The following is a 27,381-nucleotide window of genomic DNA, read 5'->3' on the forward strand; positions in this document are numbered from 1 at the left end:
TGGTTTGCGTGCCCAAAATTCACGCTGTCCAGTGTTCCGTAGTCCATTCCTTACTTTCCTCTCTTTCGAGGTCTGGGCACGAGGATCACAGCCCCGACCCAATCCTTCACGGCGTCTTAGCCAACATGGCGGTCGTTTTAACATGTGTTCTGCAAAAAAGAATTAGAGTATATTTAATAACAGTTCAGTACATTTGACAAGTCAAGAACGAGATGGCGTTTTGTGGCCTGATAAATTTTTACTCCAGGAATCGCCTGCATTCGGGTTTATGCCGTCATGTTGGAAAACGAAGTGTTGCAATTTGGAGAAACGTCCTTCGCCCTGGATGTGATTCAACTCACAGGTCTTCGCTCTCAGGAAGTTGCACTATTACTTCCAAACATTTCTCGATATGGAACAAGCATTCTTTGTCGTGTCCATGTCTTAGGCCTCAGGAAAGACGATTTAATGTCAACAAGTTAGGTTTACATTACTCAAGAAGTTTGCTACAAGAAGAAGCTGTTGTACAACAGAGTATAAAAGACGACAAACACATTGAAACGCTCCAAGAAGATGCAAGGGATAAAGCATCTGTTTGTGAAGACGTGTCTAAACACTGTCAAAATTCTGAGGCTCAAATTACAGTGGATACGGCCACTGAAAATTCTGTTACTATTGAATCTTTAACAAATTGTACTGTTGAAAGTTCCACATTGAAAGGAACAGAAACTTCATTTACAGAAAACTTGCCAAAGAAAGACAGTTCTTCACAGAAGTCAGTCCCTCTCACAACAGGTTGGTTAGCAAGGGTCCCTAATAGGTTTTTTCGGGATCCAGGATTTGGCTTATTTGAAGGCTGAGATCTTAGAGAGAAAAGGGAGTGAAATTCAGGATTGAAATTATAAACAGCCACAGGAATTGAACATGTACTGGTAATTTAATATGGAAGGTATAAAGTTTCTGTTTGAGCCTAGTGGCCCATCAGGCTGGAGCTTTCCCAAGCAAGCAACTCCTCCCCCCTCTTGGATGGTATTCTTGTCCATCACAGGGTTCCCCCCAGTATAAAATTCGACAGACCCTATATATACAACCCTCCAAGTTTACTTTTTTCCTTAGTGGTCATTTGGCCACCAACTACTCAAGTTTTGGTCGCCAGTGAAAAATTTTAGTCACCAAATTAAGCTGATACTTTCAATCATTCCTCTCAATTTTAGTCGCCAGGCTGGCGACCTTGCTTCAAATTTAGTCGCCAGGTCCAAAATTTTAGTCGCCATGGCGACTAAAATGGTCTTAACTTGGAGGGTTGATATATATATGTTGTGGTTTAATTTTTTCTTTGGTTTAAAATTTTTCAAACCAGTTTGATTTTTATTTCCCTTTGTTTCAGATTATGTTAATGAACATAAGACAATGAAAAATAAAAATCAAACTGGTTTGAAAAATTTTAAACCAAAGAAAAAATTAAACCACAACATATACACCTGGGTGGAGAGAGACAGAGAGAGAAGAGAGTTAAGTGTCTTGCCCAAGAACACAACACACTCTGGCCAGGGCTCGAACCTGGACCACTTGATCTGGAGTCAAGTGCACTAACCATTTGGTAACCGCACCTCCAACCATATATACGTACATCATTTTAAATACTGTTTGCTCCCATTGTTTTCTATAGTGTTATGTGTTCAGCTCAGTTCAGTATATCTCCAATTTTTGTTTCCAACAGAAATGGCAAATCAGTTTCTTATGGGATTCTTTGAAGACTGGCGAGTAAGAAAAGCTGCCCGTCAAAATGGTATTAGTGGTAAGGAGTCTAGCGTTACCTTTTCTAATTAATATTAAATTATTCTTTTAATTCTTTTCACTCTCCTTCTTCATCCCTGTTTGTTTCAGTGCATGGTGATTTGAAATCTGAGACTCATGCATGCTTTCTATTGTACTCATATAACTATACTACAAAAACTCTCCTTTTTTCACTCAAGTCATCTTAAAGATGAATTACAGTCCGTACTCGTCTCGTTTTTTTGCTCTTTTTTTTTTTTTTTTTTTTATTTTTTTTTTTTTTTTTAAAAAAAAAAAAAAAAAAAACCCATTAAAGGCTGGTTTTCACTGACGACAGCTTCGTAGTCAGAGTTGTAAGAGGACTTACTACCTAGCTCGTAAAAATTGAAAATTGGAGTCGTAAGCAGAGTCATAATATTGACAGAATCAGAGTCAGAACATTCCCTTTTTCTAATCCTATTTCTGAAACTTTCACCTCTCATCTTAAGAAATTAAAATTGTTTACTGTTTTCCGGGATCTTTTCCGAGGTTAAGAATATTTAAAAAAACGAAACGTCGATTTTTAAATATTCTTAACCTCCGAAAAGATCCCGGAAAACAGTAAACAATTTTAATTCCCTTTTTCTTCCGATTTTTCTTAGGACTCTGTTACTCATGATCCAGTGAAACATGCATTTCAAAATATTTCTTTATACTGCATGAAGGTTTATAATTAAGTGAAATGAGCTTCTGATACAAACTAGAATAGCCATTGGCTTCCCAAAAATAATTAATTTCTTGTTCAAAGTAATAATCATGGTCTGTTTTGTTTGTTTTGTAGATGTTTTATTTAAAAAGATTTTTCGAGATTTTAGAAGGAAGCTTCTTCTACAGATAAAGAAAGGGAATGAACAAATGTTGAAAGTATTTAGTACATCTTATTATAAATCTGGTGAGTTTATGTTGACAGTTCCCTGCCATTATATAGTTTATTTGAGTTTGTATAGGTAATCACACACTAATTAAAAGCTTTCAAAATTGCATGAGCCTGTACGGCGAGTGCAATTTGTAGTCTTTAATGTATTTTCATGTCTTACAAAAATATTAAGTTATGTACATTTTAAAATTTTCATTGACAGTTTTTCTTAAATTTTTCCTTAAAACTGATCTGTGTTAGTCTGAATGTGCATTTATTATTTGTCTTTATGATCCACAGACTATATAGCAAATCTTTTTCCTTTATTTCTGGCATATGCACGGCGAGCACACCCCATGCTAAACTGCATTGATGAGGTCAAAAAAATATCAGACCTACGTGGCCCTGCAGATTTGTGAGTAAAGTGATTTAAATTATTTTACTGATTACTCTGTATGATTTCCTTTTTATAAGTAAGAAAGTTACCGTTCACGTCTTGGCATGTACTTAAACCGAAATGGCAAAACGAAACAAAACAAAACCACCGAAACAAGCAAAGCCTATCCGTTATTGAGAGCTAACCATAAACAGGCCAACCTGAGCGCTATTCAGGCTAACCGAAGTGCCATGTCATTTCATTTTGTTTCGGTGGTTTTGACTCTGGTTAGCCTGAACAGCATCACAGTTACCAGGGTAACCTGAATAGCACTCCAGTTAGCCTAAATAATGCTCAGGTTAGCCTGTTTATGGTTAGCTCTCAAAAACAGTAATGGGTTTTCACTTGTTTCGGTGGTTTCCTTTCCTTTTGCTTCAATGTTTCGGGTCTTATTACATGCCTGGCATCATTACTATCATCAATAATTATTATTTTATGTTGCACTAGGTTCCCAGCAGCCAGAACAATTAAAAGGAAAATTATTTTCCATGCTGGTCCTACAAACAGCGGCAAGACACACTCTGCAATTGAGAGATTTCGGGCAGCTGACACTGGATTGTACTGTGGTCCACTACGGCTTCTAGCAACAGAAGTGTTTAGAAGAACAAATGACACTGTTAGTGATGTTATAAAATATTAATAAAGTATACTTTTAATTAGGCACATCAACTTGCATGCAATTTGTATGGGACGGTGTAACACGGTGTTTGGTTCCTGGGCACTTAGAAAATTTAATCTTTTAGTAAGGGTTTAAGCTGACTCCAAGTTTGAATTGCCAAGTCCACAGTTGGCTATTGTGGGCAGGGTTCGTACTGGTCCTGGAAAAGCAGGAAAGACCTGAAATTTTATTTTAGCACTAAACAGGACTGGAAATTCCTGGAAAAAGACAACAGGTCCTGGAAAGTTCTGGAAATCTGTTTAACTGACAAGTAACAACTGAATTCTCAGAACTAAGATAATAAATGTATGGCATACAGTGACAAGAAATCATAGTGAGATCTTGGAAGTGAAAGGGTTATTGTGAATTTTGGAGTCCTGGAAAAACCGATCTGAGTCCTGGAAAAGTCCTGGAAAATTGTTTGTGAAAAAAGGTACAAACCCTGTGTGGGGATCCAACAATAAGGTTCTATGACCAGACAAATTGTACTCAAAACACTAATTTTTATTGCCAACATCCTCTTCTATAATATTGATGGAGATTGATAGAGTGTGGGCCTGAGGAAAGGGCTTTGGATAATTTCTTGTGATTTATTGATTGAAACTGGCTTCTCAGCCTATATAAATTATTTGATCTAATACTAATAATACATTAACCATAGAGATTGCTTGTTTTTGTCGCAATCAATTATTAATGGGTTACTTTTTTTGTTATCATTGGTAACAGGGATTGCCTTGTGACCTGGTGACTGGTGAGGACAGACAGTGGGCAATATCATCAGATCAACCAGCCAATCATATTGCTTGTACTATTGAGATGTGCTCCACTAGAAGACCTTGTATGTAATACTTTAGAAAATAGAAAACATGCATGCCTGCTCACATATAGCCAGATGCAAAGAAAAGAGTGTTTTAGTAATGAGAAGGGGGGGGGGGGGGGGGGGAGAGAATTTCAGGGCTTATACTTCTGATGTGTAAAATTGGGTTTTGATGTGCTGCAGATAATATTTTACACAAGTACCCGGTACTTTGAATTAAAGTTCTGATCTGCCAGGCTGTTCTACCAACATTTTTATTGCAAGCCTATCCTAGCAAGTTACTAACTATTTTTTTAAATTTACTTTGAATTAAACATGTAATCTGTAGTTGTTGATTTCCAATATAACAACCGTTCGCATGTAAATCAAAGATCAAATCTGTTCTAGATTACCCGTAACAATTTTTAGTACTTCAGTCATGTACATGTTGGGAGGGTTGGGAGGTGTCATGTTGTGGTCTAATGGTGAGTGCACTGGACTCTGGATCGAGTGGTCTGGGTTCAAGCCCTGGCCGGGTCACTGCATTGTGTTTTTGGGCCAGAGACTCTACTCTCACAGTTCCTCTTTCCACCCAGGTGTATAAATGGATACCAGCAAATTTACTGCTGGGGGTAACCCTGTTATGGACTAGCATCCCATCCTGGGGGAGTACTTAGAAATACTCCTAGTCGCTTCATACAGAAACTGGGATAAGCTCCAGCCTGATGGGCCACTAGGCTTTTTTTTAACATGTACATGTCATGCTAACTTTGGTAATTTATAATGTTATTAATAGTGTATAATGTATAACTAGTGTATATATAATGAAGATGAAGTGTTCAACATGACTCGAGCATGGGACAAAGAAAAATTCTGAGTCCCCGACGGGAATCGAACCCATGGCCTCCCAGATACCGGTCTGGGAGGCCATGGGTTCGATTCCCGTCGGGGACTCAGAATTTTTCTTTGTCCCATGCTCGAGTCATGTTACTTCATCTTCATTATTTATTACCGAGCTTAAAATTTACCATCTTTATTATTTACTAGTGTATATATTATGTTAATTCTTTGGACAGATGATTGTGCAGTGATAGATGAAATTCAGATGATTCAAGACAATGACAGAGGCTGGGCCTGGTCACGTGCTCTCTTAGGTAAGTTCTGTTTTAAACCAGTTTAATTTTTTTCCCTTTGTTTCACATTCATTACAGTGCAGCTACTTAAACCAGGTCACTTGGAACAAAACTGACCAATTAAGACCAATTAACACATTAATTGAGAACAACGGATGGATAGAGCAATTTTTTGATTGGGTGTTGTAAAACCAAAACCAAAGAAATCACTCTGGCCAATTTCAAAGGACACAAGCCAATCAAACCAGCAAACCAATCAAGACTCGAAGCTAATACATGATGCGCAGGTTTTACTTCTGATTGGATGAGAAAGTGACATGCATTTTTAAACCAATTACTAAGCATGGGAATGCAAAACCAAAGAAAATGCAAATTTTTACACTCATGTGAAACCGCTCTTATTTGTTATTGTCAAATGTTTATCCTTGGTGTCTTCATAACAGGTCTTCCATGCCCTGAAATTCACCTTTGCGGGGAAAGCTCTGCCATAAATGTTGTTCAGAGACTAGTGGCTTCTTGCAGTGATGAAATGGAGGTAACATTGGATTAAATTATAATGTCACACATTTGAGTGCAACTATCAAAACTTAAGATACTAAAGAACAAATCATGTTTTTTAACAATAGGTTCGTCGTTATGAAAGACTGTCCCCTCTGGAAATCAGCCATCACAGCCTTGGTAAGGCCTTTCTCAAACTGATTGATTAATAATTCATCAAGTTAAAACAAAGGACATCAGAACTGTGACCATAGATTTTTACGGTTTTATATCTCTGTTTTTCTCTGTACATTCAGTTTTATTTTTGATTGAGGAGATAAATGAAACAATTGAGAAAGTGTTTCTCACTCGAAGTTTGTGAAAAATACTCTTCTGTGCAGCCTTAAATGAATTGAGGCTTTGCGTGTGTGGAAAATATTTAGTAAACCTTACAGGTATCTATCAAAATGCACCCAAGATGTCACAACATAATGCAAGTGCAGACTGTATGCAGTTCAAAACCAGGGTATAGCCTGAATATGGATCTCGGTGATGCAGGGGCAAGCAGGGGTAGAGCAGTGGTGAAAGCACTCGCCTGGCCCGGGTTTGATTCTGCCCTGGTGCCATACGTGGTTTGAGTTTGTTGTTGGTTCTTGTCCTTGCTCTGAGGGTTTTTCTCCAGGTTCTTTTTTTTTTTTTTTTTTTTTTAATTTCAGAATTTCATTTCATTTTTTTTTTTTTTTTTTTTTTTTATTATTATTGCAACACCAAAAAAAACACTACTTACAAAGCAAAAACATACGCTAGTTACAATACTACTTACAAAAACAATACTTATACTACACTACTTACTATACAATAATTTTATAAACTAAAGTATTTACTACTACTATACAGGTTTTTTTTTTTTTACACAATTTTGCTTCATATATAATACACGCTTACACACTAGTAACACTACATAACACTACAAAAATTACAAATTTTCCGCCTAATTTTGAATTATCCTACTTTACCTACAATACTTATATGCTTCAAATATACAGTACGAATTTAGAATGTTATAAAAGAAGTCTTACAGAAGGAAAGCCCACGTACGCTGAAATTGGTCTAAGCATTTACTTGCGATTGCACTCTCTCTAAGTATCTGCAATTTGTCGCGAAGACGAAGAAGAAACGTTCGGAAACACAGTTCGTCTTGGTCACCATTTGTGCAGAAAATATAGTGTTTTCCCAGGATAATTGAATAGTTAAGTGCCTGCCAGTGTGATGTCTTACCGAAAAAACCATATAGTATGATGCTTTGAGTTAGAGATAGTCGTTCTTGGGACTTTTCATACCACCAGTCTTCAAATAATTTCCAGAAGGAGGTTGTTTTTAAGCAATTGACAAGCAAATGGTTTAAAGTCTGTTTTTCAGTATTGCAAAGAAGACAGATGTCGTTGTCAGAAAGGCCATCACGATAAAGGCTCATCTGTGTGGGGAGTATGTTGTGTATAACTTTATATTGGAACATGATGATTTGGGTTTCTTTTGTAATAATGAAAGGTAGTTGATAAACCTTTTGGACATTACTCTCAGTAAAGCCATGACGAAGGATCCTACTTTGCGAAGTTGGTGGTTTGAAGGAGTTATCTAGGAAAGTAGAGTAAATTGAAGCAGTCGATAAGAGTGTTTCACTATTTTGGTTGACAATGTCGGTATGGTTACACAGTTTTAGTTCATTTTTCCACGCACGTGGTATGGCATCGAGGAGGCCGTAGTAGACGGTGAAAGGCACGTTAAGGTTGTATTTTATTTTAAATTCAGCAAGGTTGTAAAAAAGTCCATGCTCGTTCAGTAAATGGTGCAAACGAACAATTCCTTGGGCGAACCAATTTCTATAAAAGATTGGCTTTCTGTCGATAAGAATGCTGCAGTTATTCCATAGAATTTCCTGTTTAATATCACTGTTGTTGTCATCTAGTGTTTTAAAATTTTGCCAATATTTTAAGATTGAGCAATAGAAATCCGGCAGATTTTCAAGCTTTAGAGATTTAACATCATAGTTACAATGCGTTAAGAAAGTGAGATTTCCGTGGTGTCGCATAATGTGGTCCGGAATGAATTTCCATGCAGCGGATGAGTTGCTTTGAATTCTGTAGATCCAAGCTGTCTTTAGTGCCTTTTCCATAATTGTAAAATCGCACATTTTTAGTCCACCGTTCTTTTTTTCTCCTATTATGGTAGTTCTTTTGATTTTAGATGGTTTTCCGTCCCAGATAAAGTTGAACGTAATCTTGTTGATTTTCTCGATAAAGTGGTATGGGACGTGCAGGACTGAAGCATTAAAGATCAGTTTAGAGAGACCTAGTGTTTTAACTATATTAATTTTTCCATATAGTGTTAGCTTTCTTCTTTGCCACGCGCTCAGCGATTTTTCTAGGTCTCTTATTTTAGCACCAAAATTGAGTTCATCTGCATCAATTTGGTTATGTGAAAAGAAAACACCTAAAGAAAGTATCGGTTCTTTCGGCCATTTGAAGCCGAAGGGAGTGTCCTGTCTGTTTTTCCACTGCCCTAACCACATTGCTTCAGTTTTCGCGGTATTAATCTCTAGGCCGGAGATGGAACTGAAATCTTTAAGAAAACTAAGCAGCTCATGAACTGATTTTAGATCGCGGACAAAAACAGTGGTGTCATCAGCATAATGTGCTACTTTTATTTCGTTGTCACCAACTTGAATGCCTTTGATGGAAGCATTGTTCTTTAAGGCTCTTGCAAATAATTCAATTCCTAAGATAAACAGAATTCCGGATAGGGGGCAACCTTGTCGAACTCCGCGTTGTAGCGAGAAAAAATCAGAAGCATGACCGTTATGGATGACACAACTGGAAACATCGTTATATATTATTTTGATCCAATTTAGGATATCAGGCCCGAAGTTGAAGAGGTTAAGAGCGGCATATAGATAGTTCCATTCTATCGAGTCAAAAGCTTTTTTAAAGTCAAGAAAGATAGCTATACCTTCACAATTTGTTTGGCTTGTGAAATAAATAGTATCTTGTATTAGGCGAATATTTTCTCCAGGTTCTCCTGACCAGTTTTCCTCCCTCCACAAAAACCAACATTTCCAAATTCCATTTCAATCTGGATAGAGGACCCGCATGAAAACCAGCAAGTGCTGTTGTGGCTTCCTCTCTAAGGTAAAGGTAAAGTCTGTGTCCGAGCCCATACAGCCGGAACTTATCCCGGAGTATTGCTACTCCCCCCTGTATGGGATGGTAATCCATTGCAGGGTTACTACCAGCAGTAAATTCACCAGTACCCATTTATACACCTGGGTGGAGAGAGGCACTGTGAGAGTAAAGTGTCTTGCCCAAGAACACAACGCAGCGCCCTGGCCAGGCCTTGAACCCGGGCCGTTCGACTCGGAGTCGATTCAATAACCATTAGGGCACCGTGCCTCCCTCTAAATATAGCAATTAAGGCCAAGTAAAAGAAAAAAATGTTTTAATAATTTTAAAAGGGATAAAAAGTTATAAAGATCTAAAAAACAAAACGTTTTCGACTCTAAGGTCATCATCAGTGTTGAATAATGATGACCTTGTTCATTTAACACTGATGATGACCTTAGAGTCGAAAACGTTTTGTTTTTAAGATCTTTATAACTTTTTATCCCTTTTTAGCCTTTTAATACTATCTTTTTGAGCAACATTATGACAAAAAATGTTTCTTTTACTTATTTAATTATTTTTATTTTAGGGGCAGAATGTATGGGCCCTCTTAAAATACGCCCAGAAAAACCATTCTTACAAAAATTATACAAGCCCTGGGATCACTATTCTACAATTAGGGCGTATCATGATGTTGCGTGAACTGTTAATTATTGATTTGATTTTTGAAGGTGGGAGTTTTAGAAATGTCAAGCCTGGAGATTGTGTTGTTGCATTTTCCCAACGAGACTTGTATCAAGTTAGAAGAGAGATTGAAAGAGAAAGTAAACAAAAGTGTGCCATTATTTATGGAGGCCTTCCACCAGGTAACTGAACAATGGTCTTGTTTAATACTGGTAATAAAGAAAGTGTTTAAATTTAGAGATTAAATACCAGCTGAAAAAAAGCTTGATTATGAACTATGTTAAAACCTGTGAAAAGGGAAGACTGCATCTAGTGAAATTCTTTTAAATAGAATCACATCGCTCGAATCCGCAGAGACGCAGGTAGTCGCAAGTTCAACTTCAGTACATCAGCGTTGGCTGCTGCCTCGTCCCCAGGCGCCGATTGGCCGGACGTTGAGGCGGTAAGGCGGGAAAACAGGGAGCACGGGGTTTGATGGTTAGGGAGCGATCAGGCCCAGAACGCCAAGCGAACCGTGCACGTCAGTCCCACAATGCCAAGTGAACCGTGCACGACCAAGGACGAGGACGCCTGGGGACGAGGCAGCGTTGGCTGGCCAAACGTTTAGATGCAAGTGCACGCAAGTTGTCAAAAAAAAAAGCCATTTCAATGCAACTGCGCGCGCGATTCAGTAAACAGCAAGGCTTGTGATGACTTGCGTTGGGTGGCCAAACTGTGAAAAACTTCCTATGACTTGCCTGCAAATTTGATCCCAATCAAAGGGAACGCAAGTCATTGCAAGTCAACACAAGTACAAGCAAATCCTGGCCAAACGGAGACACAAGTTGAAAATTTGCGTCAACTTGCGCCTCCGTTTGTGCCAGGCTTTGTGCCATTCTGATTAACTAACATGGACAAAGATGGTTTAAGGACTTGCTGGGCACAACTGAAGAAAAGCTTTTGCATTCACAGAGAAAATTTCATATTATTTTTGGCATTGATTTAAGTGCTGTGAGATTCAGCATAAGCCCATGCACCTAACTTGTCGATTCCATGCTAAATTTTGCTTATAGCAATGATATTGTAAATAATGAGCAATTTTTGAAGTAAATTTAGTGTATTTTTTCAAAATTGTTTTTTTGTTTCAGCTACAAAAGTGGAACAGGCGAATAAGTTTAATGACCCATCAGATGAGTGTTCTGTGCTTGTGGCATCGGATGCTATTGGAATGGGACTTAACTTGTAAGTTTAATAAAATGTTTAAAGTTTGTGTACATTAGAGCAGTTTTCAATTGAGTGTCGTAAAACCAAAACCAAAGTAATTACTCTGGCCAATCACAAAGGACACTGACAATCCAGTGAACCAATCAAAACTCGAAGCGACACAAAGCGCGGGAAAACGTGCGCGAGCGAGTCACGATTGGTTTTGGTTTTAGTTCTCATTGGCTGAGAAAGTGGCGCGAGATTTTTAAGCCAATCACCAAGCGTAGCAATGCAAAACCAATCAACTGGGACTGAGTATGGCGGAGTGAAGACGTGCATTTTACGAGCTCCTGGCTTCTCCGTCTTCTCTCGTGCGCTCTTTGCTTCTGTATGGAATTTTCGTCTCTCTTTAAAAGAAAAAGCCGAGGAAGCAGAAGTCCAACAAATATCGAGACTGTATCGCCTGAATCAAAGCGATTAAGAGAAGAAGAAGAATCAGTTTTACAAGACCTCGCGCCAGTCGCCATTTCTCCTTCAAGCAGCGATCCAGGCGACGAAGTCCTGTCTGCACTCAACATGGCAGACAAACTCGGGTCAAAAATGGACGAGATCCTCGTTAAGTTAAACCAACTAGACAGTATTGGTTGCCAAATAAAGTCGCTTCATGAATCGATGGATAGAATTAACCGAACTGTAAAAGGTTTAGAGAGCGAGTTTAACCGCTTAAAACAAGAGGTTACCGACGCGGCTCAGGAAACAAATAGCCTCAAAGACAGCGTCAAATTCCTTAATGACGAGGTTGAAGATGGGAAAATGAAACTCCAAGATTCTGACAAAAACACGCAGTTAGAATTGGAGAAATTACGCCTGCAACTACTAGATTACGAAATTTATGACCGTCGCGAAAACCTACGATTCTACGGCATTCCCGAGAGCGATGCGGACGAATCCACAGAAGATATCCTTATGGACTTCCTCGAGAGGAATCTAAACATGGAAAACGCTCGCTCCATCGAATTTCAACGCGTACATCGCATTGGGAAAAAGTCCATGTCCAACGAAAGCAAGCCGCGTGTCATAATAGCGCGTTTTCTACGCTTTAAAGATCGCGAAGCTGTCTTCGCTCGCCGACGCCACATTGATAAGGAGTCAGGTTATGGTATCGGTCCGGATTTCCCAAAAAAAGTCTTCGACATGAGAAGGAAGCTAACCCCCCAAATGGAAGTAGCCCGATCACAGGGGAAGAGAGCCGCTTTCAGCAGATCTGAACCATACAAACTTGTTATAGACGGTAAAGAAATAATGTAGACTCTACATATATCTAAATTCCATTACCTATGCGCGGTATTTAGTTATATTTACTCATATGAAGCAGGATCATTACGAATGAACGCGACAGGGTTGGCTATGGAGTCAGGAAAAGGTTAGTGTAGCTTTTTCCCCTTTTCCTCAGGCTTTTGACTCGACACTTACAGTAGCTTTTTTTTTCTGTTTATTTACCGTATTCGATACGCGCACTTTAAATGATTATTGTTGTTTCTCATAGAAGCGTTAGGAGCTCGCAAATTTGCATATTCTTTGCTTGTAACAATTAGGTGACACTTGGTCTCATTCACTCGTAGCATTCAACAGTCTTTTTCACACTGGCTACGTTTTTATTTTTTTCTTTTATGTTTCGTTTCGTGTGTGTTATTATGTCGACAAAACCACCGACCAATCAGAAACAAGGTATTAACGGGGTGACACAAGCATGTCTAACTGTAATTAACAACCAGTATCGTGATAAAGGAAAACAATGCAAATAACCTACAATTAAAAGCTCTCTCTCTCAATGTCCGTGGCATTCGCACTTTCGCAAAGAGAAAAGGAATTTTCAATTGGCTGACTAAACAAAATGCAGATATTTGCTTTCTTCAAGAGACATATAGTACCAAAGATATAGAAAATCAATGGAAATCGCAATGGCGCGGTGATTTCTTCTTCGCTCACGGCTCTCCTCATAGTCGTGGGGTCGCCATACTCATACGGAATACGTTTGATTTCGAACTTAAATCAGTTAAGTCGGACGAGGAAGGAAGATTTCTTCTTTTGGAGGTCATTATTCAAGACGTTCCTTTTTTGTTGTTAAATATATACGCACCAAATACGACAACTCAGCAATCTCAATTTTTTGAAAAACTATCCGATCTTATCAACGAAGAGGATCACTTCAAAGAATGCAAAATTTTACTCGGTGGAGATTTCAACGTGACTCTAAATCCCTCTCTCGACGGCTTAGGTGGGAATCCGACTCTTAAAGAGTCCGTTAAACGTTTAGATGACACGCTATTGGAGAATGAGTTGACTGATATTTGGCGAATTCGAAACCCCGCTCGTAGGAGTTTTACTTGGAGACAAAAATCTCCCTTTATCCAAAGACGACTAGACTACTGGTTCATCAGTGACCAATTGCAAGATGACGTAGCCACAGTCGACATTGTGCCTGCTATTAAAACCGACCACTCAGCGGTCGTTCTTGTAATAGATAGCATAGGCGAACAAAAACACGGCCCGTCCTTTTGGAAACTAAATAATAGCCTTCTAGAGGACAATAAATATGTCCTTATGATGCGTGAAAAGTTTCGAGAATGGAAGGCGGAAATTGAGTTCTGCAACGACCCGAGAATAGTGTGGGATTGGATTAAACACAAGGCTCGCCAAGAAACTATCTCTTTTAGTAAGCAAAGAGCTCGCCAGAGAAGAGACACCATAAAAATAATTGAGACCAAATTAAGGAAATGCGATGAAGCAGTAGCTGCGTCTCCAACAAGAGAAAATATTGAGAATTTAGAAAGGGTAAAATTGGAATACGAAAACGAATACAATTACATCATAACAGGCTCAATTATTCGTTCACGTGCCACATGGTACGAGAAAGGTGAAAGGAATACAAAGTATTTCTTGAACCTAGAAAACAATAAAAAGAAAAAGAGCTCTGTAAGAAAGCTGTTACGGAAAAATGGAAAAGAGACCACAGACCCCAACACAATTGCGGACGAAATTTTTTCTTTCTATTCTGACCTATATGCTGAAAAAGCTGACGATACTGTCGACCTGTCGACATGCCCTTTCCTAAACTCTGCGTACATTCCCAAATTATCACCGGAAATGCGCGACACGTGCGAGGGCGAACTAACGTATGCCGAGTGTTTTAATGTTCTCTCTTCTTTTAAAAACAACAAAACGCCAGGAAACGATGGTTTGTCTGTGGAATTTTATAAAGTGTTTTGGCCTGAAATCGGGCGGAACTTGGTGGATTCCCTAAACTTTTCCTACCGTCATGGTGAACTCTCTACAACTCAGAAAGAAGCTGTAATCACTCTTATTGAGAAGAAAAACCGAGATAGGAGGCTGATTAAGAACTGGAGGCCAATCTCCTTAGTGAACGTCGACGTCAAGATCGGCTCAAAGGCGATCTCTAAAAGACTGGAGAAAGTCCTCCCCCACATTATTCACTATGATCAAAACGCATTCGTCAAGGGTCGGACTATTTTCGATGCAGTCCGTACTATCAATGATGTTATTGATTTCACAAAACTAAAAAGCTACAGAGGTATTCTGACTGCTATAGACTTTGAAAAAGCTTTTGATTCGCTTAATTGGGACTTTCTTTTAAAATCTTTAGAAACCTTTGGCTTCGGAAAATCTTTTATTGCCTGGATAAAAACATTTTATAATAACACATCGAGTTGTGTAATCAATAACGGTTTTGCCACTTCCTCCTTTCAACTCAAGCGGGGTGTTCGCCAGGGAGACCCACTTTCCCCATTTCTTTTTATTATCGCTCTTGAGACCTTGGCAGTCAACATCCGCAATAATAAACAGATAAAGGGTATATCCGTCGATGGAAACGAATTAAAACTAACAATTTTTGCGGACGATATGACATCGTTTGTTCGTGACAGAGCCTCTTTCTTTGTTCTCATGAACACTGTCAAGCTTTTCGGCAGATACGCTGGTTTAAAAATGAACCACGAAAAAACTGAAATCCTTCCACTAGGTAATATGGTGCTACACCCCCAGGATTTCGGTGTGGAAGAGATTAAAGACGTTGTTAAGATTCTCGGTGTCTGTTTTACTAACGACCACCTATTGTTTGATAAAAGAAACTTCGAGTCAATTGAAAAAAGTGTCAAAGAATTTCTGCAAGGTTGGAGTTGGAGAGGCCTCACAATTATCGGCAGAATACAAGTAATCAAATCGTTCGTTATTCCAAAAATCCTATACCGCGCAGCTTTGGTTTCTTGTAAAAAAGATTTTATTAAAAAACTAAATTCGCTCATCTACACGTTCGTATGGAAAGGTAAAGATAAAATAAAACGAACGGCGCTTATTAATCCAGTTGAGAAAGGAGGTCTAAACATGCCTGATATCGGGTCAATGATCTCTGCACAGAGAATAATATGTATAAAAAGATATTTAGATCCGTACACCGCAGGCTGGAAATTTTTTTTAGATACGTATCTTAAAAGGGTGGGAGGCAAATTCCTATTTCATTGCAATTTTGACTTTGAAAGGCTATCGGTAGTTACTCCGATCTTCTATAAGGAATGTCTAATCCTATGGTCCTCTATGAATAAAACAGATCCCTCTACACTGGAAGAAATTTCTAATGAAGTAATATGGAACAACAAGTACATCTGTATTGAAGGTAAATCTGTCTTCAGCGCCAAAATACGTGAACATGGTTTATATAAAGTTGGCGAGCTCTACGACTGTGCGGGGGAGCTTGTGTTTAAAAAAGAACCTTTGCGATCGGCTCTTTCACCCATAGACACTTTCTTACTGTTCAGTATATACAAGGCTCTTCCATTACATTGGCGAAATACTTTATACGCAAACAGAGGTCTTATACCTTTTCACACACATCCACTAAATCTCTCCACTTTTCATATCAAAATTAACAACGAAGAAAACGAAGTAGAAAAATTGCAATCAAAATCTTTGTATAGCAGCCTGATCTCTAAAATTGTACATGCGCCCACTGCCATAAAGAAATACGAAGATCTTTTTAATACCGAGTCTTTTCAATTAAACTGGAAAGACATATTCCTTTTACCATTCCAAGTAACCTTGAGTACAAAACTACGCGAATTTCAGTACAAAATATTAAATAGGATTCTCTACACAAACAAGTCGCTTCATAAATTCAAAATAGTCGACTCCCCATTATGTTACCTATGTAAAGCGGACATAGAAACTATAGAACACTTCTTTTTCTATTGTCCACGAGTTAGGATGTTCTGGAATGAAGTTGTGAACTTGTTTAGAGACCAATTAAAAGTCTCTAAGGACTTCGAGATCACAGATGTTTTATTTGGAATAAGTAATAAAGAAACTCACAGTTCTTTGATGAACTATATCATTCTTGAAGGCAAATATCTCCTGTATCTTTTCAAATTAAATGACAAATTTTTATCACCAAGACTTTTATTAGAACGTATTAAGAATACTTACAAACTGGAACGTTTCATTGCGAGAGAGAACAATAATCTAAATTACCATTATACGAAGTGGGAGCCTCTGCTCCCTCTATTATCACCTTAGGTTTAATGTCTAATTAAATCCTTTTTAATTGTCACCCTTTCTTTTTCTTTTTCTTATTCTTATTGTAGTAAATTAACCAAAAATTACCTGTATCTGTACCCGCTGTCGGAGGCAGTTTGTTTGTTTTTGTTTTTGTTTTTTTGTTTTTTATTTGGTCCTTTCAATTTGTACTAAGTTTAAGTCACGTTGTGCAAGGCTTGTTTAATATTGTAATTCGTTTGTGTCTGTAGCATTGTCATTAGGTTCTTGTATGTATTATTGTCATTGTAATTTCTAAAAAAAAAAATAAAATACAAAAAAAAAAAAAAAAAATGCAAAACCAAAGCAAACGCAATTAACTTTCGACGCTCAAGTGAAAACCGCTCTAGAATATCAAACCAATAGTTCTATTACATCAGGTGATTCGCTACGTAAATGTTGAAAGTTTTAAAACAAATTAATACTCGGCCTATCTTGACTGGAGAGTCCACTGGCTATTTTCAAGAATAAGAATCTTAGTTTTGATTTGCCGTTTAGTCTTAGTAAAATTTCACAAGTTTCATAACGCACTCTGCTCTTAGGTTGTGATATTTATTAAAGGATTGACCTAAAAAAGTGCTGCCCACGTTGCTCGAAAAGTGGATAACGCTATTCACCGGATAAATTGCTATTCAGTAGATAGTTGTTTACTGAACAAACCACGCTATCCATTGGATAGTGATTTATCCTGTTGATAGCGCTATCTTGCCTTTGAACAACTGGGCCCTATATTTTAAGCACCGTAAATTTCCGAAAGTAAATACTCTTCAAAGTGGCGGTCCTCCGAAAAATAACGATAAAGGACTGTGTCACGGCTGGGTTAAGTGTATTTTATTAAGTTTTGCCAAATACTCGCTATGAATCTTAATGTTCGCGAAAAAATTACTTCTTTGGATCTCAATGACAAAGCCATAGCTTCATTAAAAACAAATATGTCTCCCTGGCGTTGTAATTTAACGTTACAATCAAACGAGATTAACTTTAAAAACTGTTCAGCCTAACGGTATCCCATATCGCAATCCGTTTTAATCTTCTTCAGTTTTGGCCATCCGTACTTTCTTTTGTATTTGCTGTGGTATTGAATTGTTCCTTCACTGTTTTAAAAGGTTAACTTTATGTTTCACCAAATTTTGTGGCCATTTCCTATGCCTTAATTTCGCTAAAATCTGTGACACAGTTCTTTTAAGTTGTTAGCAAATCGAAAAAGTAGCGACTTCCAGTTAGAAGCAATGAAAATAACAGATACAAATCATACAATAAGCTAGCTGTACCAGACCTATCTTAGATACATAAGCGGAAAGCGGAAAGGATAAAAAGAACGCCTTTCTGACCGAGGACGTACCTGTTTTTTCGGTCTGAAAAATAATTCCATAACGTTGTTTTACAAACCAATAATAAGTACGAGAGGGTTTTTCATGCAGGTCAAGTTTATTTTTTTACTTTTGTAACCAAGACCGTACTTGGAAAATAGAGCGGTTTTCACTTGAGTGTCGAAAGTAAATTGCGTTTGCTTTGGTTTTGCATTACTACGCTTAGTGATTGGCTCAAAAATCTCGCGCCACTTTCTCAGCCAATCAGAACTAAACCCAAAACCAATCGTGACTCGCTCGCGCACGTTTTCCCGCGCTTCGTGCCGGCTACATGTATTTGCTTCGAGTTTTGATTGGTTCACTGGATTGTCTGTGTCCTTTGTGATTGGCCAGTGTAATTACTTTGGTTTTGGTTTTACGACACTCAATTGAAAACTGCTCTATCAGCCCGCAGTCTTGACAGTGCGAGCCTCACTGCGCTCGGGCCGCACTGTCAAGACTGCGGGCTGATATTTTCCTTGTGTGACCTTCGCGCTTGGTGTATTTAGTACAGTAAAAACCCGTATGTAAAAACCTAAAATTGTGTTAATTACCCTTTTTGTAAGAACCTGTTTAGGCTAACCTGAAAAAATTAGGTTCTTACTCGCGGGTTTTTAATATGGTCTTCAATATGTTTTTTTAGTAAAATTTCTCCATTTCAACTCAACATATATATTAAAAACATCTTTTAGTTAGTTTTATTAACAAGGAACGGCCTACACACGGTAACGATACCCAAATGTTGCGAGCCTCCCATAGCAGCGAAAGGAAGAGACTTAAGTTGAATGCAACGAAGGTCGTTACTTTTGAAGTCAGTAAACGCAGCGGATGGATTTTTGGTTCTGTTGCGTAAAACAAGTACATATGTGTTGTTCTGTTTGCTATTTTTTTTAAAAAAATGCTCCTCTTACGCTCTATTTCAGGAATATTAAAAGGATTGTTTTTAGTACTCTGTTGAAGTATGATGGAACCAGAACAGTGCAGCTAACTTCTTCTCAAGCCAAGCAGATCGCTGGTCGAGCTGGCAGATATGGCTCAGATCACCCCGAGGGCGAAGCTACAACGTATGTTGTTGTTGACAATCTATTTTCCAATTGTCTGGGCTTGATCACCGGTCGTGTTTAAAGGGACTATGTCACGGCTAAGTTAATTTTATGTCATTAAATTTTGCCAAATATTCGCTATGAAACTAAATGTTTGCAAGGAAATTAATTCTTTGATACTAAATGACAAAACCATAGCTTCCTTGCAGCTAAATGTGTCTCCTGGGCGTCATAAATTAAAGTTACAAGCAGACAAAATTAACTTTGAAAACTGTTCCGCCGGACCATATTTCAAAAGCCCACATCGCAATCCGTTTCAATCTTTGACACTTTTGGCCATCCGTACCTTCTTTTGCATTTGGTGTGTTATTTAAATATTCCTTCACTGTATTAAGAGGTTATTTTATACATTTAAACAAATTTGATGGTCATTTCCTATGCCTAAGTTTGGCTAAAATCCGTGACACGGTCCCTTTAAATCCCCAGATTTGAGTGTTACGTTGGACAAGGATGAAGGTGTTTCCTCTCTGAATTGACTGAAGTCTAATAATGAAAGTGGATTAGAAGTTGTCTTCTGGGCCTTCAATCAATTCAAATGTGGGAAGATATTTTGACCTTCCGTTGTGTTTCTTTACACACTTTTTGCGAACGGAAAATTTCCAGCCCCTCTCATTCCCAAATGTTTTCATGTACAATTATACAATTATATTAATTCTGAGAAAGATTTACTTTTATTTTGTCACGAGCGTGGGACAAAGAAATAAATCCGAATCCCGAGAATCGAACCCGTAACCTTCCGCACACCGGCCCGGCCGGATGTGGCGAGCTTGACAATCTATTCTATTGGGGGGTGGGGGGGGGGGGTAGGGGCGGCGGGGCGGCGGGGGGGGATGTTATGGACTAGTTTTTCTCCAGGGGAAGAAGAAAATACTCCTAGTTGCCTTATGCTGTGGAAACCAAAGTCAAAAGTGTCTGTTTTATATGAGTCATACCCGATTACAACATTTGTTATACAGCTGGAGTGTTTCCTCAACAGCACACGCTCTCATTGCCTCTTTGAAAGTCACATGACATGTATCTTACAATAAAACTGTTTCCCGCCAAAAGTCTCTTAGCGGGCAACATTGCAAAATCTATGACGTTAGAGGGTAACAGTGCAACCGCAAATGGTGACCGAAGGTTGCCTTATTTCTTATGTCTTTGTTGTGCTACATAACAAATCATGTGAATGTTAGTCCCTCGGGAAGCCAGTTAATTTTGTTTCTCTTAGGACCCGCCATCAGGGCTTTAAATTTTAACTGAACAGACTTTTCTTTCTCGGAATAGGTTGAGTAAACAGGACTCCAAAGTTCTTCGAAGGCTCATGCAAGGACCGATCGAAGACGTTCAGGTAATTGTTTTGAAAGCCTGTAAATCATGTCCTGTTACTCCAAGAGGCGCTCATTGCTCGCAGTAACGTGATGGTCAAATTTAAATTGGAAAGGCTCCCTTTTAATAGAAAATCAACGCTTCATGAAGTTAACGCGAAATTTAAAAATTCGCGTTTATTAAAGTCGAGTTAATTTTTGTTAACGTTAATTTCCGCGCCGTTAATTAAGTAGAGCGTTGATTTCCGCGACCTTAATTTTCATTATTTTGGCCCCAATTTCTCGATGCAGTCCATATGTTCTAATGTCCTAGGGAAAAGGGTGGAAATTTACCTGTATCACTGAATCTGTGAAGAACGCCCGAAGCGGCCAGATTCCTTCGCTTTAACCCATGCTTTGGGCAAAGTATCACGATCATGTTTTCGTCTCGGATATATTAAACGCCTAGTGTTGAAATAAACTTGTTCCTTTGTCTCAACATTAGTGTTTTTCTTTGTGCACGCTCCGTTAATTTCCTTCATTTTGAAATGTTACACTCTCTTTCGCGTTAATTTCCTTTATTAGGAAGTAATTTTTCCTTTTTAGTGCAGAATGCACTATTGTGATGGTTTGTTGGGACTGTCATTCGCTAAACCCCTAAACCTCTAACGCGCTAAGGCGCTATGGTGTAAACTTTAATAGTCAATTAATTAATTAATCAATTAATTAATTATTTAATTATTTCTGTGAAGGGGGTAGGGTGTGGGGAGCACCTGACCGTACCCCCAGGTAAAACCTGGGGCATATCTACGTTAGTTTCATATGAAGATTTCAAAGGTATATATTTGTTTCAGAAAACCCTTTGCTCTCCTTGTGGTACTTTTGTTTTATAGGGCAAAGTACTTTGCGCCAAACGCATGCGCAGTTTAGTCAACGTTTTTTTTTCTGGAACTCTCATGAACGCTGCTTGTATTGCGTGTTTGCGGTAGGATTCCTGCAGACTCTGTGGCACCAAGTGAAAACCGCAAATTAATTAAATTAGATTTGAGACTTTCGCAGCGCTTTTCGTTATTAGGAAATGCAAAAACTTGCACCGGGACTTTGGGCTTGAAACTCCTGATAACCAGGAAACAAATACCCTAGCTGTACTGCCTGCGTTTTGAAAAACCTCTCGAAAGAGATGTTTTTTTTATTAGATTTGTTCCTTACTTCTTGAGAAACTGTCCTTTGAGTCTCTGAGTTTATTAATTTAAGTGGCGTTAAGTTTAAATACCTTAATTAACACAAGCGTTAATTTCCTTAAAAATTGTATTTCTGGTTGTTGTTGATGTGTTTTTTTTTTCAAACAGGCAGCAGGGTTAGCCCCAAGCATGGAGCAGATTGAAATGCTCTCTGAACAACTTCCAGACGCAAGCCTCTTAAAATTATACGTAAGTCAACAAATATTAAAACAAGCGCAATGTCGGCAGGGAATTTTGCAAAAACAAAACTATTTTAATGACAAATTGAATAAGGGTTTAAATTTAGTCTGGAAACCTGATCGTTAAAATGAAACAAACTTCAACAATTACATTGTTGTTAAACTTTACAGTGCTTATATGGTGCGTGTAAGTTATTTAAATTTTGAGGGCATGACGAGGGGTCTAAAAGGCCCTTCATGTCTCAAATCATAATTTTCGCCAGTGAAAATCTGAAAAGTTTTGTAGCGTTTTTATGATGGAGCTTTTTATTGAGAAATTTGTTTGATATTGCAGGAAGTTTTTGAAAGTGTGGTTCAGCTGGATGGCGCCAACTATTTCATGTGCGATTTGGAAGACAAAAAGGTTTGTCTGCGTGTTAAATGTTTAACTGTTTTTGTCAGATATAAAACGTTTTCAACTGACAGCCTAGCTTGCTTTAGATTTGCAAAAGCTCGTGTCACTTACGTGCTGTTTTTTTTTTCAACCAATCAGGAGCACACCCAATCAACCGTGACTTGGCTTCACACGCGTTTTCCCGCGCTTTTCACCAGTATCGTGATTTTGCTACGAGATCTGATTGGTTCGTTCAGTTTTAAGTTTTTATTGTAATTAGATGTAACAGATGTCCTGATTGGTGAATTTTTTTGTTCCAGTTTGTCGCCAAAAAATTACGAGGAATTCCCTTGTCCATAACTGACCAGTATGTGTTCAGCACAGCACCGATCAATATAAAGAAACAACTGACCATTGATCTGACAGTCCAGGTAAGAGGTATTAGGGACTTTAAGATACCTGGACGGCTGACCTCGAGGACGGTAGAATTTCGCGAGGAGGACTGGGCTGATGTCGACGTTCTTGGCGGGAACTTCCAACGTTAAGAGCCGTCGTGTGTGAACGGAGGACGGCTTCGTTAGTGGATCAATAATTGCTTAGCTTAAAACATGCGAAGAAAAACATTTTGGCGCTTTTAGCTCAAAGTGTGGGACCAGAAAGCACTATTTTCATTCACAGGGTGCAAATTCCAAGTGAAATTTTTGTAGAAACACAAGCAAGAAAGTTCATGATTCCACGCAAAGTAACAGAATTAAAAAAATAATGAGATTTTTAAACGAAATCATACAAAAAGCAGTCCTGTTCACTGGTGGACGGCAAAACTCTACTTCTCACGTCCTCGACAACAGCTGGACGGAGCTGGACGGCAATGTGCATGGAGCGGGCATGCGCAATATAGGCTACACGCGAAAAATTACTTCCGGTCAGCCGTCCTCGAGGTCAGCCGTCCAGGTATCTTAAAGTTCCTATTTTAATACTTGAACAGCGCCAAAGTACAAATTTTCGAAAAAGTGTGTTTGAGAAAAGTTGTGAAACAAACGACACCAAATGAAATTACTGCTCAATAGCTTTCATTTAAATAGTCATACACTAGGGTTTAATCCACAGACTTTAAAGATAGAACCACCATGTACAGCATAATAAACAGTACCACATGAAAGTAATGCTCAATAGCTTTAATTTGAATGGTTACACACAAGGGTTTTATCCACAGATTTAAAAGTTAGAACCGCCTTGTGCAGCATAACAAACAGTACCACATAAAAATACCGCTCCATAGCTTTCATTTGAATGGTCACACTAGGGTTTTATCCACAGATTTAAAAGTTAGAGACTCGTTACAAAAGTTCGCTTGCTCGAAATTCGTATTCCTTGTACTGGTTGCCATAGATTTTGTATGTTGGTTTTAAGAATTGCGATGTTTATCAGAGCAGTAACGTTTGGTTCGGGCCTTCTTTTTAGTTTGCAGAATGCGTGTGCCGTGATTCAGCCATGACATCTTCAAAGCTACAAGCGTCATTGAAGTGGCCGCCACGAGTACCCAGGTCCCTTGAACAGCTGCAACATCTGGAGGCGTTACACGAGGGACTGGATCTATACCTTTGGCTAAGGTGAGTCCATTCTCGTCCCCAGAGCCGATTGTCCCTCTTAGCCGGCTGAGCCTGGGCACAAGGAACAAGTGGCTCTAAGGACACATATAATAAAAGATTGGCTAGATCATCAAATCAACCGTTTTAAAAACCCTCGTTATAGCGGACACGCTCGGAGCGTCGTTTAGTGTTCGTAAGCAAGGGTCGTTAAAGATGATTTCTAGTCCGTACTGCGCAGCCTCAGGGTTAGTTTTCATTTTTGTTTTGAATTCGTTGAAACGTTACACTTCGGTGATAGCGTACATGAAGTTTTTTAGTTCGCCATTACGGATCGTTTCGTTCAAGAATTCACGATGAGCTAAAACGTCCGTTTGAAATACCGTCGAGCTTCTTTTACTTGTTATTATTGTTTTGCAAGGATATCTGGCGTTAATAATGAAGAAAAAGGTAAGTTTTGTCCCGGAATTTTTATTTTTGCTAGTAAACATTCTTCTGTTTGTGAGACTCACAAACATTGCAGGCGGAGATTGCGCAGTACGGACTGGAAATCATCTTTAACATACGTTATATAATATAGACTATGACGAGGTTATGGTCGAACTGCTAAGTAGACGTTGGGAATGGTGGGTGCGGGCTCGATAAAGAGTCTGAATGGAAAAGGCCAAGCTGAAGTGATAAGGCAAAGTCTTTCGCCTGTATCGCCACTGAATCACTGAAGGAATTGATGCAAAACTTTACATTCAAGTACTTTTATAGTGTGTTTAGACAAATGACGAGCAACAGACTGCAATCTTACGTTTTATAACTTATATGAGAAGTTCATGGTGTCCGCTTTATCGAGAGTCAAAGCAATAAAAACTGTGATAATGAAGATGAATTTTTCAACAATGACACGAGCACATGGGTCAAAGAAAAATTCTGAGTCCCCGACGGGAACCAAACCCATGGCCTCCCAGATACCAGTTGGGCGCTCTAACCAACTGAGCTACGAGAGACTCGTGGTGACCTGGGCCATTTAGGTTGATATGTGACACGCGTCCTGCAAACTGCTAGGAGCAATGTCGAAATCATCAAGTGTGTTCAAATGGGTTTGATTCCCGTCGGGGACATTGTCCCATGCTCGTGTCATTGTTGAAAAATTCATCTTCATTATTTATCACCGAGCTTAAAATTTACCATCTTTATTTTTTACAAAAACTGTGATGTTGGTACCACAAAGTTTCCGTAATTCCGTAATAGCGGGAGTCGTTTTCAGTAAAACCTCTATTGCCTTCGCCAGGGATCTAGATTTTGTCCGCAAAAGCGGGTGTCCGTATTAAATAGCGGGGTGTCCGCAAGGCGACAGTTGACTGTATTTCACTGTTTAGGTTTTATACAAATATCTGCAAAGTTAAGATAGAGCACAAAATACGGGAGAAAATTCGAGTCATTGAACAGCAGCTAAAGACTTTTTATAGCACGTTTTCGTATCCATATATTAATTTTCCTGTCTTTTCTTTCTTGTTAGTTATCGTTTCCCTCATATATTTGTGGATCAAGAGCATGTCTGTGAAATGCAGGACCGCGTGGAAGCTATTATAGGAGAAGCAGTCTCGTCCAGCACGTTTGGCGTGTACACGACACGAACACACCGCCAGCGCCATCACAGAAGACGCTACAGCGATGAAAAGCTTGTCAAGTGGCTGAACTTTCATAAATTTTAGGGTAAGCATTAAGAGGAATGTGCAATAAAGTCTTGAAGCGTAGCGTTTCTCGTCGAGAGCTCAATTCTTAGGAACCGTCTGAGGTTCGATCCGAAAGTACCGCACTGATGACGTAGTTTCGTGTAGTGTCTTCCGATTGGTTGTTATTTGCGCGCCAAAATGCAAAAACGAGTAACAGCCAATCAGAGACACTGCACGGGTTTCTGTAGAGATACGTCATCGTTGTGGAAACCGGCGTGTCATCGCCTTGACACTTTTTTGTTGGTTTCTCCGTTATTTGGCCAATCAAAACGCGTTAGTCCAGGATCTGCAATCGACGTCATTGGCCTTTGATTTTTTACTAGAGACGTGTTACCCGTCTAGACGAGCTTCGGCAAAAATTTCGTTCTTCTGGTTATGCGTCTCTAGTATAAAGACGGACACAAGACGCGTGACACGTCTAGACGAGCTTCCTTTCGTCATCCGTCTTTCAAGACGCATTTCCAAAAGTAGCTCGTCTAGACGTGTAACGCGTCGTGTGCCCGTCTTTATTCTAGAGACGCATAACCAGACGAACAACAAACACGTCTCTAGTATAAAAACGGCCATTGACTGCTCCGCCTGTAGTGCACGTGCGTTTCTTGCAACTCTCTAGCAGTCAAAACATCGTCATTTAGAAGCTGAATAAAACTAACAGAATTCTTTTTTTCCCGTTTACTTTTCAGAAAAGCTGTAAATGTGAAGAATGGCACGAAATTTTGAAAATTATTTAAAGTTCTTCAGCTGCATGAGATCAAGAGAATGAGAGATGCTATCTGAATTGTACTTTGAATTACACTATTACAAGAGATCTGTATAATTATTGTATATTGTCATTCAGATGTAATATTTTAAGTCGTGAGAGATTTTTTTTAAGTCACACGATGGAAAAAAAATAAATAAAAAATCAGAGAACGGTCTTTTTGTGTCTTGTGTAATATTCCTTGGTTAAAACCAAATAAGACTAAGTTTGGTAAAAAGGCTAGAGTTTGCGTCGAGCCTAGTGGCCCATACAGACGGAGCTTATCCCGGTTTCCGTAGCTGAAATATTTCTACAACCCCCTAGATGTGATTCTAGTCCATCGCTGGGTTGCCCCAAGCGTAAATCTGCTGGTACCCATTTATATACCTGGGTGGAGAGAAGCCCAATGGGAGTAAAGTGTCTTGCCCAAGAACACAAACACAACGAATCTGGCCAGGGCTCGAACCCGGAGCGCTGGGTCCGGAGTCCAGCGCGCTAACTATGAGGCCAACGCGTCTCCCACAAGACTAAGTTTACACTAAGTACTGAAGTATTCTTTTCCGGTATTTTAAGTACGGAAACCTATGTCGACATGGTGACGAAGCTTTCGGTCGAGGAAAGACCACGGGGATTCATGTTCTGAATCCGGATTTCGTGACGATTTCGATTCCGAATTTCTCAAGTGGAAACGGAGTCTCTAGGGTTAAGCGTAATCCTGGGAGTAGGGAGGGGAGTACCGTTTCAAACCATTGCTACTACACTAAAGGCCAAAAATAGATTGATCGAAAAAAGAGATACGATATGCTTATTTAGCATGGTTTTGTCCATGTGCTTAAATGATTTGGAATGGCTGTGCATAGCACATTTAAGTTATTTTGCTTTGCGAGACACCTTCGTGACCATTTGGATTTCTTGTCCCCCGAAACACGTGATGTGGCTGCGCGTGATTCGGGGGGACAGGTGAGCTCAAAGTACGGAACTCGATACAGAGTACGTTTTTGGCAATTTATTTGCGTTGGCTCT

General features: G+C 39.0%; 1 protein-coding gene across 1 annotated transcript; it reads left to right on the top strand.

Moving 5' to 3' along the window:
• On the top strand, nt 1-26,536 carry LOC144642902 (ATP-dependent RNA helicase SUPV3L1, mitochondrial-like). The gene is made up of 19 exons (XM_078502006.1): nt 1-774; nt 1,700-1,777; nt 2,576-2,686; nt 2,951-3,065; nt 3,534-3,702; nt 4,471-4,582; nt 5,617-5,694; nt 6,117-6,208; nt 6,300-6,351; nt 10,037-10,171; nt 11,117-11,210; nt 19,048-19,188; nt 20,494-20,557; nt 21,863-21,943; nt 22,268-22,336; nt 22,627-22,737; nt 23,768-23,916; nt 25,403-25,599; nt 26,303-26,536. The coding sequence occupies exons 1-18, from the start codon at nt 213-215 to the stop codon at nt 25,596-25,598; spliced, it is 2,409 nt and encodes an 802-aa protein (XP_078358132.1). The 5' UTR covers nt 1-212; the 3' UTR covers nt 25,599; nt 26,303-26,536.
• The last annotated feature ends 845 nt before the right edge of the window (nt 26,537-27,381 follow it).

This window comes from Oculina patagonica, chromosome 2, assembly GCF_052425735.1.
Source record: "Oculina patagonica isolate OP01 chromosome 2, crgOcupat, whole genome shotgun sequence".
NCBI lineage: Eukaryota > Metazoa > Cnidaria > Anthozoa > Scleractinia > Oculinidae > Oculina > Oculina patagonica.

Coding starts and splice junctions, on each gene's coding strand:
- LOC144642902 (XM_078502006.1), top strand. CDS start 213: ATGGCGTTTTGTGGCCTGATAAATTTTTACTCCAGGAATCGCCTGCAT. Junction 3,703..4,470: donor TTAGAAGAACAAATGACACT/GTTAGTGATGTT, acceptor CATTGGTAACAG/GGATTGCCTTGTGACCTGGT. Junction 23,917..25,402: donor GATCTATACCTTTGGCTAAG/GTGAGTCCATTC, acceptor CTTTCTTGTTAG/TTATCGTTTCCCTCATATAT.